At 47.3% G+C, this 10,491-nt stretch overlaps 1 protein-coding gene across 1 annotated transcript in view; it reads right to left on the bottom strand.

The window, feature by feature from the left end:
• Positions 1-3,452: 3,452 nt before the first annotated feature.
• The window catches only part of LOC112105552 (pepsin A-like), an 8,369-nt gene continuing 1,330 nt past the window's right edge, over positions 3,453-10,491 (bottom strand). The window contains exons 2-7 of the mRNA XM_026650514.1: positions 8,983-9,139; positions 8,334-8,451; positions 6,884-7,002; positions 6,388-6,580; positions 5,635-5,758; positions 3,453-3,561 (exon numbers count right to left, since the gene is read on the bottom strand). Of these exons, the coding sequence (XP_026506299.1) occupies positions 3,453-3,561; positions 5,635-5,758; positions 6,388-6,580; positions 6,884-7,002; positions 8,334-8,451; positions 8,983-9,139 (820 nt within the window). The remainder of the gene's footprint in view (positions 3,562-5,634; positions 5,759-6,387; positions 6,581-6,883; positions 7,003-8,333; positions 8,452-8,982; positions 9,140-10,491) is intronic.

Genomic DNA, 10,491 nt, shown 5'->3' with positions numbered 1-10,491 from the left:
CCCTTCCAACCCTGAGATTCTATGATTCTGTGGCATGATCGGAGAGGTGCTCCAATCTTCAGAGGCCAAAAAGAAAAGAATGAAGGGAGTGGAGAGAGAGCCTCAAGGAAAAATTTAAAATAGAAAGGCAGTACAGAAAGGAGAGTGAGGAGCGAATTGTAAAGGGCCAGGAGCGGATGATAAAAGTGATGGAGGAGCAAACAGAGATGTTGAAGTCCCTAATCACACTCCAAGCTGAACACATGCTTGCCCGCCCCATTCCCCACAGCTGATACAGAACTGCTTTCCATGCGCTCCCCAAACTCCTCCCACACATTCCTTGCAACTTCCCAGAGTGTCTCAGTACCCCAGTCACTCCACCCCTTCAGACAGCTTCCAAAATGATAGCTGGATTTACACACAGCTATGAGAGCCTACACTGCCCTGCACTCTTATCTCCCTTCCCACCAAGCCTTTTGTGTGTGTTGTTAATAGGTATTTAATAAAAACCAAAAATTCTCTGAAAGATAACCAATCTTTATTTGTCTCCTACACTTGGTGGTTGCGGGTGGTAGTAACACATAGTGGTGGTTTGATCATTTGCTGACTACAAATCATGGTCAGGAATCAATCACAATTTTCATGCAAGGTGGCAAGCTAACAAAGCGTGGCAGAGTGCTATATAAAAAGACACATTTCTGGTGCTTATTATCAAAATGTTACCCCAAAGCCTCCCTGATTCAAATGGCCCCCATTGTGTCCCTCAAATAGCCCTGGTATCTGGCTGCTCAAATTCAGCAGCCAGCCGATCCACTTATGAGTTCCACCCCAGGGTAAACTTTTCATCCAAGCCTCACAAATATTATGGAGCATGCAGCAGGCTTCTATGATCATTGGAATGTTTTCCTCATTTAGGTTTAACCTGCCAAAAGGCCGTGCCAGCGCACTTTTAATCTGCCAAAAGCACATTCAATGGTCAATCTGCACCTACTCAGCACTCCTTGCTGCTGTCCACATTTCCCGTGTAAGTCTTCATGAGCCCAGGGAGTAAGGGGTATGCTGGGTCTTTTAATATCGCCCACTGGAATCTTCTGGTCTGGAAAGAAAGTCCCTGATTGAAGCTTTCTGTACAGGCCTGTGTTCCTGAAGATGCGTGTCATCCATCTTCCCAGATCACCCTGCACTGATGTCAGTGAAATACCCACAGTGATCCACAAATGCCTGCAATACCATAGAGAAGTACCCCTTTCTATTGATGTACGCCATCGCAAGATGGTCCTGGGCCAAAATTGGAATATTCGTGTCATCTATTGCCCCGCCGCAGTTAGGGAATCCCATTGCCGCAAAGCCATTCACTATTTCCAAGAGTCACAGTCCTTCGTAGCAGGATGCAATTAATGGCCCTGCACACTTGCATTAATGCAGCCTCAACTGTTCACTTCCTGACTCCAAACTGACTCACGACTGACCAGTAGCAGTCCAGCGGCACCAGCTTCCATGCAGTGATCGCCACGCCCTGAGGCACAAAGAAGGAAAGTGACTTGCCCATGGTCCCACAGGGCATTTGTGGCACAACCAGGAGTTGCACTCAGATGTCTGGAACCCCAGTTTAATGCCATAAATAAACACCATAATGGGAGGAGCTGTTTGATTGTCCTTCTTACACTGCAGTTTGTTGTTACTTCTCTAGGTGTAGAAGGCCTCATAAACTGAATCAGGCCATCAGCTTTTGAATCAAACATTACTATTCCCTGAGTCACAAAGTGAGCCCTGCCCTGTTAGAACAACTGGGAACCAGACCCTTCCCCTTCCTCTGGGTCACAGGGTACTCAGCAGTACCCCCTGCTTTCTTCCTCCAGCCTCCTTTGTTGTGTCTGAGTACAAGTCAGCATGTCTGAGGACAACACAGGGACGATGACTCTTTCCAAAGGGGCTATACAGACTTGCCCGGAAAGATGCACAAAGGTCTTTTTCCAAGGTTTCTTCCTGTTAGTGAGTGGAACCAGTTCTGGTCTAAATCACATTGCACCTTCCCAAACTGGCTTCTCTGCCAAGCCATGTGCTTAGAAAACTCCTCTGTGCAGAGCTGGGTGAAGGTCCTCGGACCAGGCGAGTTACGTTTATTGTTGCGGTTTGTGAGATCTCTGGGCTGTGGCCCTTCCCTGGGTGCCTTGTTTTAGCCGCTCCTTGCCCCTTGCTTAGTGGCTGGGGAATGGGACTCTGGCTGCCTCTGGTTTAGGCCATGGGTAGTTATTCCATAATTCTTCATTCTGGGGTTTCCTTCCAAGCAGCTGGTGCCAGAAGACAGGACACTGGGCAAATAGACCTCAGCTCTGATCCAGTCTGGCTATTCCTGAGTTTCCCCAGTGAAGTGAAATCTGTCCCTGCTTATTCATTCTGGAGTTTCCTCTAAAGCAGCTGGTGCCAGAGACAGGAAACTGGGCTAGCTGGGCCTCATCACTGACAGAATCAGGCTCTTCCTAGTTTCTAACATGCAGTGAAATCTGCCCCAGCTCTATCAGCACCTCAGAATGTAACATCCTCTCCATAGACCCTGAGCTCCTGCTGGCCCAGGCTCTCCTCGTTTGTGTTGGTCAGGAGCACTAAGGACTAGGTCACTTTCTGGTCCCAGAGCAAATCCCAGCTGTCTGAGTGAGCCAGCCGGGGACTTGCCCCAGTGTATGAAACAGCACTGAAGCGTAGGCCAGGAAATGGTCTCCAGCACACTAAGGGTCTGATCCAAAGCCCAGTGGAGTCAATAGGAGTCTTTACTGGGCGCTGGCTCAGACCGTAACTGTTCTGTGTCAGAGACCATGACTCAGAGCAGAGACTCTGGCATGGCCTTGTACAGCACCAAGCGCTGGGCAACCGGGCAACCCTCAGCCAGCTCCAGGGTGAAAGACAGCAGGATGGGCACAGCCAGTGAGTGGGTGTAAATCATTAGACCAATGAGCATCCTCTGACCCCTAGAATGGGGAGCTACAGTGCAGATAGCTCAGCAGGAAAATGCAGGGGAGGACAGAGCTCAGGTCTCTACGTAGGTTTGACTGCAGGGCTCACACCCAAAAAGCCATTACACAAGTTACTATGGAAATAACAAAATCAAATGGGTCAGGAGTGAGGAGGGTTGGCAGACTGGGAAATGGGGAGGGGCAAGGCTGGAATAGCAGTAGGAACTACAGATCAGGAATGAGGGGCGCTGGCAGAAGGTACATCTCTCTCCCGGTGGTGGACTCTGAGTCATTCACTCCATCAAATAGAAAAAAAATCACTCAAATGCTCTTATATTCCTTTATTCTACCGGGGGTAAGATTATGGGATAGAGGGTGAGTGTGGGGTGGGGGTCACTAGATCGATACGCGGTGTTGGGGCTCTGGAGAAACGGAGACTCTCCAGGGTCAGTGTTCCATGACAGTGTCCCAGGGACGGCGCTGTGTTCATGCCACCAAGGCCAGGGCCTGTTGTTGTCCCTGTCAAAACAACGTAGTACTGGCGGATGAAGACGTCTCCGAGGATCCAGAGCTCTCCAGAGGAGGTGGGGACGTCGATGCTTTCAAAGCCGGAGGTACAAGAGCCTGACTCCTGCACCGGGGAAAAAAAGACATGGTAATTATTTGGCTGGAACTTCAGTGAGTTATCATCCTTAGGGCATGCAGGTGTCTGTGCCTGTACCATCTCGGGCTGGAATCTCAGAGCTCCCACACTAAGGAGCATTAGGCTGGGTGGGACTTTGATGGGAGACCTCTATAGGCTGCAGGGAGTGGCATAGGTGAGTTGGGCCCCAATTTTTGGTGCTACTTAGATGCCTAACTCCCAGTGAGCTACTTTTGTGGATCTGGGCCTCAGAACAGCCCCAATTCCTAAGCCTGAGCCTAAGGGGTGCAGTCTGTCAACTGGGAAGAGAAGCAAGGTCCTGACCACTTCTGTTCATGACACATCCCTTGGGGAGGCAAAGCATGCTCTCCCCAGGCTCCTGGCCAGATTCCAAAGGGAGCAATTACATTCTGCCACCAGAAATCCTGCTGTGATTATAAGTGGATTTGAGCTTCCCCACTGCCTGTCCCACCTACCAGCTGGTGTTGCTGTGTGCTGTTAAAGCAGCTTGCCTGTTCCTCCCCAGAGGGGAGCAAACTCTTATAATGGGGAAGGAAAACATATATTGAGGAGATATATATACACACATACAGAGAGCATGAACAGGTGGGAGTTGTCTTACCAACTCTGAGAGGCCAATTAAGTAAGAGAAAAAAAACTTTTGAAGTGATAATCAAGATAGCTCAATACAGACAGTTTGATAAGAAGCAAGTGTGAAAATACTTACAAGGGGAGATAGATTCAATGTTTGTAATGGCTCAGCCATTCCCAGTCTTTATTTAATCCTGAGTTGATCGTATCTAGTTTGATTATCAATTCCAGCTCAGCAGTCTCTCGTTGGAGTCTGTTTTTGAAGTTTTTCTGTTTTAAGATAGCCACCCGCAGGTCTGTCATAGAATGGCCAGACAGGTTAAAGTGTTCTCCCACTGGTTTTTGAGTATTATGATTCCTGATGTCAGATTTGTGTCCATTAATTCTTTTGCGTAGAGACTGTCCGGTTTGGCCAATGTACATGGCAGAGGGGCATTGCTGGCACATGATGGCATATATCACATTGGTAGATGTGCAGGTGAATGAGCCCCTGATGGTATGGCTGATGTGATTAGGCCCTATGATGATGTCACTGTCCACATATCTATTCAAGTGACATCATTATCATGATTAGGGGTCTGGAGGATGACTTATGAGGAGAGGCTGAGGGAACTGGGATTGTTTAGTCTCCAGAAGAGAAGAATGAGGGGGGATTTGATAGCAGCCTTCAACTACCTGAAGGGGGGTTCCAAAGAGGATGGAGCTTGGCTGTTCTCAGTGATGGCAGATGACAGAACAAGGAGCAATGGTCTCAAGTTGCAGTGGGGGAGGTCCAGGTTGGATATTAGGAAACACTATTTCACTAGGAGGGTGGTGAAGCACTGGAATGCGTTACCTAGGGAGGTGGTGGAGTCTCCTTCCTTGGAGGTTTTTAAGGCCCGGCTTGACAAAGCCCTGGCTGGGTTGATTTAGTTGGGAATTGGTCCTGCTTTGAGCAGGGGGTTGGACTAGATGACCTCTTGACTTCCCTTCCAACCCTGATATTCTATGATTCTATGATTCTATGATTCTTGCTGACTGCCAAAAACTTTCCCCTGATGTTTCAGCCTCGACCTCTCCTTCCTTGACTATTGCCCATCGCTCCTCATCCTACAACCTTCTGGGACTGTGACCGACCTAGCCTGGGGATCTCAAACAGATGTCAAGGGATCATGACCACCCTGCCCTTTACTTTATTGCTAAACAGAGGAGAGAGGGGTCCTGGCAAAGGGGACGCGGGGGTGGTGGTGCTGCCCTTACCCTGCCCCCCTAGTAGTGGCAGACACAGGTCATCTCTGGGTCCTGGTATGGGTGAGGTGGAAAACCACTCATCTAACTGCCTCACTGGTGAGCCCCTTTCCTATAACTCTGCCTTGTCTCTCATCTTGTCTAGACTCTAAGTTGAGCTTCCCCCGGCTCCCACATCATCTCCTTTTGCATGTCTTTTCAAACTAACAAGTTGAAGGGGAAGGGCCAAGGGGTGGGTGATACCTGTCCATGGTGATTTGCCAGTAAGTCTCAGAGGAGAGAGGGATCCAGTTGAGGCTCCCAGAGTAGTAAGATGAGTCGATGCCGCCGAACATCACAAAGCTCCCAGTCTGGCCATTGCTGGAGAAGGGAGAGAGGAGAGTCAAGGAGGATGTATGAATGGTCGGCTAACAAGACAATAGCAAATGCTCCAGCTGTTAGAGAAGGACCACAGCTGTGGAGTGCTGGGGTACAGTCAGAGCTGGGCACATCAGCATCTAGTACCAGAGATAGGACAGGCTGGTTGGATGAGAGGAGCACCTCACTCCCTGCTTTGATATCACTTTGGGCTTTCTCTTCCTAGATCTCAAAAGCTAAGCACATTTGGGCCTGACCAATATGTGGATGGGAGACCACCAAGCAAAGGCCCAGGTGTTTGAGGCAGTGGTGTCAGTGACTCAGTAGGTGCTGCTCTTCCCTCAGAGTCAGTACGGAGCAGATGGTTCAGCCTGGTGCTAGAAGGTGTTGAGCCAGGGTATCATCTGGGTGACATGTTAGGGGAAACTCTTCTCCTAGGAGTCAGGTTAATACCAATGCCCTAGTGTTTATTTCTGCTCCCACTAGCATAGAACAGTGGCCATATTCCACCCCAGAGGTGGCTGCTTTGGGGGAATTCTGATGCAAACGTTGCAGGGATCACTCATTGTGAGAGGCGCTATAGGAACATGAATCTCACTGCAGCAGATGGGCTGTTTCCAGCCCTGACTTATGAGCTCAGGTAGACGGAGAAGAGGTCCTGGGACACCAAACCCTCATTCATCATGTTATCAAATACGGAGGTGGCTCCAGAAGAGGCGATACTGGGGAAGGCCAGACCCAGGATCCCGTCAAAGGGGGCGTAGTAAAAGGTGGAGCCAGGCTCGGTTTCACTCAGACCAAAGATCTGTTTGGTGTCCACAATGCCTCCAACCTTGGGAGAGGGATGGGGACAATCAGACACACCCTACACCCTGGGAGAAGCTGCCAAGTCTATCACAGGGTCCTGACGGCCTGGGGAGTTCTTAGAGGCTGGCATGCCCTGCACTGTGGTCTCTCCCCCATATGAGAATATTCTGTGAATGGTGTCATTGCCTCTTTTCTTCCCTTTTTCTATCCCCCCTCTCCCAGTTCATACCCATATTCAGCTTTAGCTTCCCAGATGCGTTCTGTCCTTCTAACTCCAAATCTTTCACCATGTCTGCTCCAGGGGCTTTGATCCTTTCTTGTGATTTACCTGGACGGTGTCATAGGCCAGGATTCCGGTCATGCTGCCGGTGGCATACTGGATGGAGAGGCTCTGGCTGGTGGCCTGGTAGGTGGAGGAGTCTGATGGGTTGAATTTGTTGTGGTTTGCTACAAGTACAGAAGAGTCAGATGGTCACAGACTGACACTTGTAACTCTCCCCATGCGTTGTATGGAGAGCCTGGGGGACTAGTGAGACTGTGAATTCCTTGGTGGGATCAGGGTGCCTAAGAGTCACACATTGCAGTACTCAGCATTGCCACACCTAAGTGCCTTTGTGGATCTAGCTTCTTGTCTTACTAGGGCCTATTCCACCTCTGACACTGTGTAGTATGTGGAGGGACAATGGAGGGAGACCTGCTGCACTCTGACTTCCTGGGTGAATAAAAATCAACGATAAAAAAAAAATCAGATTTTCTAAAATGTCAGTATATTTTTCTTTTTAAAAATAAACCTATTTAAAATTAACTTTGAAATTATGACAACATATGGTAAGGCTTAAACTTACTAAAATCTACTAAAATCATTTAAATTAAATACAAAGGTTATTATTAAGCAGTGCATGTTTCTGGCTTTAAAGAAAGTCAACAGAACAGGAAGATTTCACTGACTCTGCACCTGGAACCAGAGTTTCCTTTGTTTCAGTGCTAAACGAGCTTTTTTGACAGCAGTAGCCTCTTCTGCAGGTGCAGAGAGAATACTTTTTTCATGTCAGTTTATTAACTAGTTCAGTTCACGGACTAGTTCATTCCAACTTAAGTAACCGATTGGGAGTTAAAAAAGTGGGAACACTTGTTTTCCTCTTCCAATCTCTGAATAAAAGCTAGGTGCGAGAGGATGAGCTCTACAAATTTTAAAATCTTGTAGGACACGCTGGTCAGAAACAATAGTTCAATTCACTGACTACAGATAGCACTTCCTTTGTTTCATAAATCAATTAGTTTTAAATGCAAAACATTTGATAAATTTTTCTTTCTTGTATATACAGCCCATTGAAAGGAGTTTTAACTAATTTTTTTTAAAAGCTGGATTTTGAATTTTAAAGTGAATTTTCCAATTTCCATCCAAACTGAGTCTGATACAAACCAAAAATTAATCATAATATAGTAAATAAGAAACGCCTCCTTCACCATTTTCTAAAATAACAAAGTAAGAATTTGAATAAATGTATATAAAGTTATGTTAATTGCTTAAATAAATGTGTATTGACATAGTGTATCCCCCTGATTTGCTAAAGGAAGTAGCAAATATAATGTAAATATATAGTTGCAAGTCAAACTGTTTATAGTGGTTACAAACCAGTGAGAATCAACTTCCTTTAGAAAAATAATTAAAATCAATTATTTCAATTAAGGTTCCTCCTTGCTAATGTAAATCTCTATGATTTCAATCAATCCGCCCAGCTGGAATGTCAAGGCAAGAGATGTTGCAGGTGACTTACTGCAGGCTGTGCTGGAGCAGTACACGGAGGGCACCCACAGGTTGGAGGAACCGGTGTCGAAAATGACAGTGAAATCCTGAGCAGGCGTGCCAATTGAGATGGTTCCATAATAATCAACCTGTCAAAGCAGGACAAAAAATAATGGAAAAAGAGGGAACCCTTGCCATCCAAGGGCTAGATCTTCACCTGGAGTAAACCAACGTAGCTCCACCAGCTGAGGGTCTGGGCTACAGTGTCCTTGCTAAAGGCCCAGCCTGAGCTGGTGTTTCTCTGCCATCACTTTCCCCAGCATGGCTCCTAGCACCTCCTGGCATCCAATAGTCACAGGTGATCAAATGCACACAGTTATTTAGCCTCAGATCCCTGAATCTCAGCGTGTGGAAGAGCATGATTGGAAGAGGGCAGCCAGCAGACCCTGGGAGTGCTATTCCCAATGCTCTTCTTAATGCCATCCAATGACAGTTGGGGGCTGGGTGGCCCAGCACGGGTTCTTGGCTGAAGCAAGATGGGAGCTTGGTTGGAAGCACATGGGTGGGGGAGTGCGGTTGGGGCACTTTTGGGAGGAGGGAGAGATCAGCTCTTGGCAGAGGAGTGGGAAGCTTTGATGAGGAAAGAGAGGCTACAAGACCTGCTCTCCTGCCATACTCACGTCCATGTAGTTTGTGAGGGGCTCACTGGCAAACTCATTGGACAGGCTGGGGAAATACTTGGAGGCCAGGTAGTAAGGGTGTTTCTTCAGGAAATCCTCCAGCAAGCCATGTTCCTTAAGGTTCTGCCTCAGGGATTTCCCCTTCTTCAGGGAGACCCTAATCAACAAGGGGAGAGAGAGAGACCGATCAATAGGAAATAAACAATAGACAAGCCTTGTGTTCAGAGCCTAAAGTGCAATCCAGCTTTTACATTGCACTGAGACTCCTTAGTACACCTAGGATTATGAAAGGAGTGCAAAAGAGTTGGGTGCCCAGTGCACTGAAAGTCAATGAGAGTTGGGCACATAATTCCTGTAGGACTCTTGGAAAATCCCAGCCTATATTTACTAGAAGAGAGATGGCTCAACCTTCTGGGAGCTGTACTAATACATAGAAAGAGACAGTCCCTGCCCTGTAGAGGTTACTGTTGAAATAGACAAAATGGACAAAGGAAGTATGATCCGACACCTTGACTCCGTCAACCATGCTGTTCTGCTTGAAATCACGTTCTCCCTTAACTTCCATGTCTCTCCTCTCATGGTTCTCCTTCTACATCTGTAATCACTCCTTTGATGCCTTCAGAGGATCCGCCCTCCAACTTTCTGTGGGAGTTCCACAGGGCTCTGTCCTTGGTCCCCTTCTATTCTCCTTCTACCCCTTATCATTGTGTAATCTCATCCGCAAACACAAATTCCACTACAACCTCTATACTGATGACTCACAGATCTGCCTCCCTCCTCCAGACCTGTCTCCTTCTGTCCAAAGTGAAATCTCGACCTTTCAGGCCTGTCTTGATGGGAGTAATTGAACATGGGAGAGGCCTCATTTTTTAGGAGGCAGGATTAGTAAGGTACTGTGAATAGATCAGCAGGCTGAACACAGAATGTCTATGCTAACCAGGACAGATAAGTGCATGGTAAACCAAGAGACAGAATGGCTGAACTAGCCAAGATAAGGCAGAGAACATCAAGGGAATCATTTACAAAGGATAGGATAACAGTGGACGAGATAAGACGGGAACATAAAGATGAGTAAGTCACACATGGCGTGGATAGAGCATGCTGTACAGGGATTGGTTCCTACAAAGAAAGCCAATCCAAAAACGTGTGAAACAACTTTTCTCTAGCTCCTCACATCCAGGCTATGTCTAAATCTTGACAAATCTTCTTGCAAAAACTCTCTGAGATGTAGCCTTTCCTATCCCTTCACACAGCTATAGCTCTCGTCCCAGCTCTCCTCCTTTCATGTCTCAATTGCTGCAACATTCTTCTCCCTGGCCTTGACAAATGCCATTTTGACCCGTTCATGTCCATTCAGAACATTGCTGCAAAGATAATCTTCCTAGCAAGTCACTTTGAACATGACACTCCTCTCTTTGGGTCCCTCCACTGGCTCCCCCTGCTCTATGATACACTGCTCTAGAGCCAAAATGCTTCTGAAATAAATGTAGTCAAACTTTACTAATTCTG

This window comes from Terrapene carolina, unplaced genomic scaffold (assembly GCF_002925995.2).
Source record: "Terrapene carolina triunguis isolate 2854851 unplaced genomic scaffold, T_m_triunguis-2.0 Scaffold90, whole genome shotgun sequence".
NCBI classification, from domain to species: Eukaryota; Metazoa; Chordata; order Testudines; family Emydidae; genus Terrapene; species Terrapene triunguis.
Note: the sequence above shows the minus strand (reverse complement) of the source record. Positions and strands in the feature narration are given on the sequence as shown.